General features: G+C 30.9%; 1 protein-coding gene across 1 annotated transcript in view; it reads left to right on the top strand.

Annotated features, from left to right (window-relative positions):
• Nucleotides 1-429: 429 nt before the first annotated feature.
• LOC143248762 (uncharacterized) overlaps nucleotides 430-2,913 on the top strand; it is a 4,039-nt gene continuing 1,555 nt past the window's right edge. The window contains exons 1-3 of the mRNA XM_076497453.1: nucleotides 430-581; nucleotides 1,034-1,092; nucleotides 2,158-2,261. Coding sequence (XP_076353568.1) covers nucleotides 485-581; nucleotides 1,034-1,092; nucleotides 2,158-2,261 — 260 coding nt within the window. The 5' untranslated portion in view covers nucleotides 430-484. The remainder of the gene's footprint in view (nucleotides 582-1,033; nucleotides 1,093-2,157; nucleotides 2,262-2,913) is intronic.

Here is a 2,913-nt window from a genome sequence, read left to right as displayed (position 1 = left end):
TTAAAAATCACGTGACAGTTTTTGTGAGTATAAATACAAAACAAACAAATATTCTTCTGTAAACATCAGTTTGGTATAAAAAATGATCTAGCAGCTTAACATAGTTTGGTTTGTTCAAACACGCAATGTTTTACTTCATAATTTTAAAAACAGCGTTTCTTAACAGTGAGTAGCATATGAGCGATTCTGTGTATAAACCTGAACAAACAAAGAAGCGATAACACAAAAGGCAAGAATGATTCGACAAATATATTGTTTAAAGGCAATGTTTCATCAGTGATACTAGAATAAATAGTTTTCTAACAGTAGATCAACATGGACATTTCTTTCTGTAATGTACGAGTGAAAACCTTTTTTTTTTTCCTCTATTGTTAAGATTTGTATAAAAACGCAATAATTTCACCAAAATATTATCATCCGTCGGACTCAGAACATCAGCTGACAGTTTGGACACTGTAGACTTGTTCTTCTAAAACCATCAGAAATGAAGAGTCCAGCGGTATTGCTTCTGGTGACTATTTTCGTTGCGGTTGCTTTGGGCAAAGGAAAAGGACATGGAAAATTACACAAGTTAATGTGCAGTAAGTAACTTTTATAAAATAGTTCGCGTAGCAGACTATTCTATAATATCATTTAAACCGGTTCTGGCTAGTTTCACGTGCTTTAATGATATAACGTAATAATAACTAAAGATGAAAGGTCAGTGTAAATGTTTGTATATTCACAAATTTATATTTACAATAAGTAAAATGTTATTTGTGTGTAGTTGAGAGTAAAGCCAACACAATGGGTCATTACTTCAATGTTTTCAGTGTTGAGCTAGAATATGTTATAAACTTACAGCTAAGATAGTGGAGAACGGGAATTGTTTATGTTTTCTTGTTAAAACTTGCTTTCCAAGTAGTTATTAGGGATTTAACGGTTTTCCTCTCTTCTTTTTTTATAACCTATAATATTATATATTAACAAAGATAAACAAATAATAACAAAGCTTTAGAACGTTTCTTCATTCATAAACTTTTCATTGTTACAGGCGATAATGAAGAAGACGTAAAAAAAGCAATGGCTATTGTTGAAAGTTTCCCACAGGAGGTAAGTACTGTTGATAATAGTTCTTTAAATGTGAACTACTGAAAAACATTAAATAACAATAGTTTATTATTTGTGTTCATGATTATCGTTATTATTATAGAAAATTATTTATATGGTTATTTTTATTTGAATATTTCATGGCATGTTCTGAACAACTCGGTCGTTACTCTCAGAGTTCGTTTGTTCACTCATACAAATGACATGTTCTGCATAGAATTACCTGAGTAGACAAGTAAGAAACTTATTATAGACAGGCATAGCTGTTCCTAACTTTAAACTGGGATCAGCAGATAATTAACCAGTCACTAAAATCCTGTACGTTGGTTAATTTTAAATGAATAACAGGATTTATAAATTACCCACATCTGGAGATAAGAAGATTGTTTAGTGGTACCATATCAAGAACTCCAAATCCTTGGGTTCCAGCTTCGATGCACTAACCATTAGGTCACAATCTAATACAAATACACATCCATATAAAGAGTATGTTTCAGGAAATTTGTTGCTAAACATAAAATTACACAATGAGCTAACTGTGCTGTGCTTGCCACGAGTATCGAAACCCAATTTTAGGCGTTATAGACAATAGTACTTACTGTTGAATTACTGGAAGGTTATGTATATTTTTGCTATGTAACTGGATATATTTACTCTGCTCATTACGGGTATTCAAACCTAGTTTGGATATAAACCTTCAACCTTATCGTTTAGCGTCTATGGGACTTGATATTATTAGATTATGTTAACGTTTCACCACATAGAAGAAGAGATCTCTCTAATCTATTCATACGTTTATACCAAAATAATTTAAAACTGAGTTCTATTGCACTAACCGTTCCCTGATTGGTGGTAATAAGTTACATGAAAGGCAGCTAGTAAACATCACACACCATCAACACTTGACCTCCTCTTTTACCAACTACATTATTATGACCCTCTCAAACTCGCACCCAGCCAGAGGGCCAGTCGAGTACCCTAACCATCATGCTATGCCATACCATTATTTTCACTAAATAACATATTAATATAAATAAATCGCATAAACATTTTTGCTATGTCTTTTAGAAAAAAGATGCATTTGAACAGTGCAAAAACGAAAACAATCCAGACTCTCTGAGTGACGATGAATTCAGGCAGAAGATGTGTGACGACAAAGAATTTGCAAAACAGTAAGTTACTATTAACCAGTTATTAGAATTCTGTTTTTTAAGCCTTTAGTAACGTCTGCTTAAAGTAAATAAATAGTTATGTTCACAGTATCGTATTTACAACATCTATTCATTATTCAGATCATTGTTATCGAATATAGTTCTATATAAATTGTTTTATTTTATTTTAATATCATATTTATACATAATCCTTCCGTTTTTCCTTCAAAGACACTCATGTTGTACTTTATAATTAATTACATGCCACTTTTAATATCAACCTGAAGTGGTTTTAGACAATAGTATATAATTTAAATTGTAAGAAGTTTTAAGTTAACTAAAATTCCGTTCAAATATTTTCAGATTAATACTGAAAATTTAAGATGTTTTATATTAATAATAAACATATTGATTTTATTACATACATATATCTCAGATAAATTACTTAATATACCACTTTTCAAGACTGAAACAGGTTATACACTGTGTCCTACATATGCGTCAATAGCAATGAAAGAGTTAATGTGGATGGTTAATTTGAACTCCAACATGGTTGTGGGATTGGGATGGATTTGGTTTTATATTCTAATTTCTCTATATTTATGTCTTCATTAATTCTATAAAGCTTCTCTGATGACAACAGTAAAAATATAGTTGTGTTTGCCCAGAAAAA

Source organism: Tachypleus tridentatus, chromosome 4 (assembly GCF_004210375.1).
Source record: "Tachypleus tridentatus isolate NWPU-2018 chromosome 4, ASM421037v1, whole genome shotgun sequence".
Taxonomy (NCBI): Eukaryota; Metazoa; Arthropoda; class Merostomata; order Xiphosura; family Limulidae; genus Tachypleus; species Tachypleus tridentatus.
This window is presented reverse-complemented; position numbering and strand designations above follow the sequence as displayed.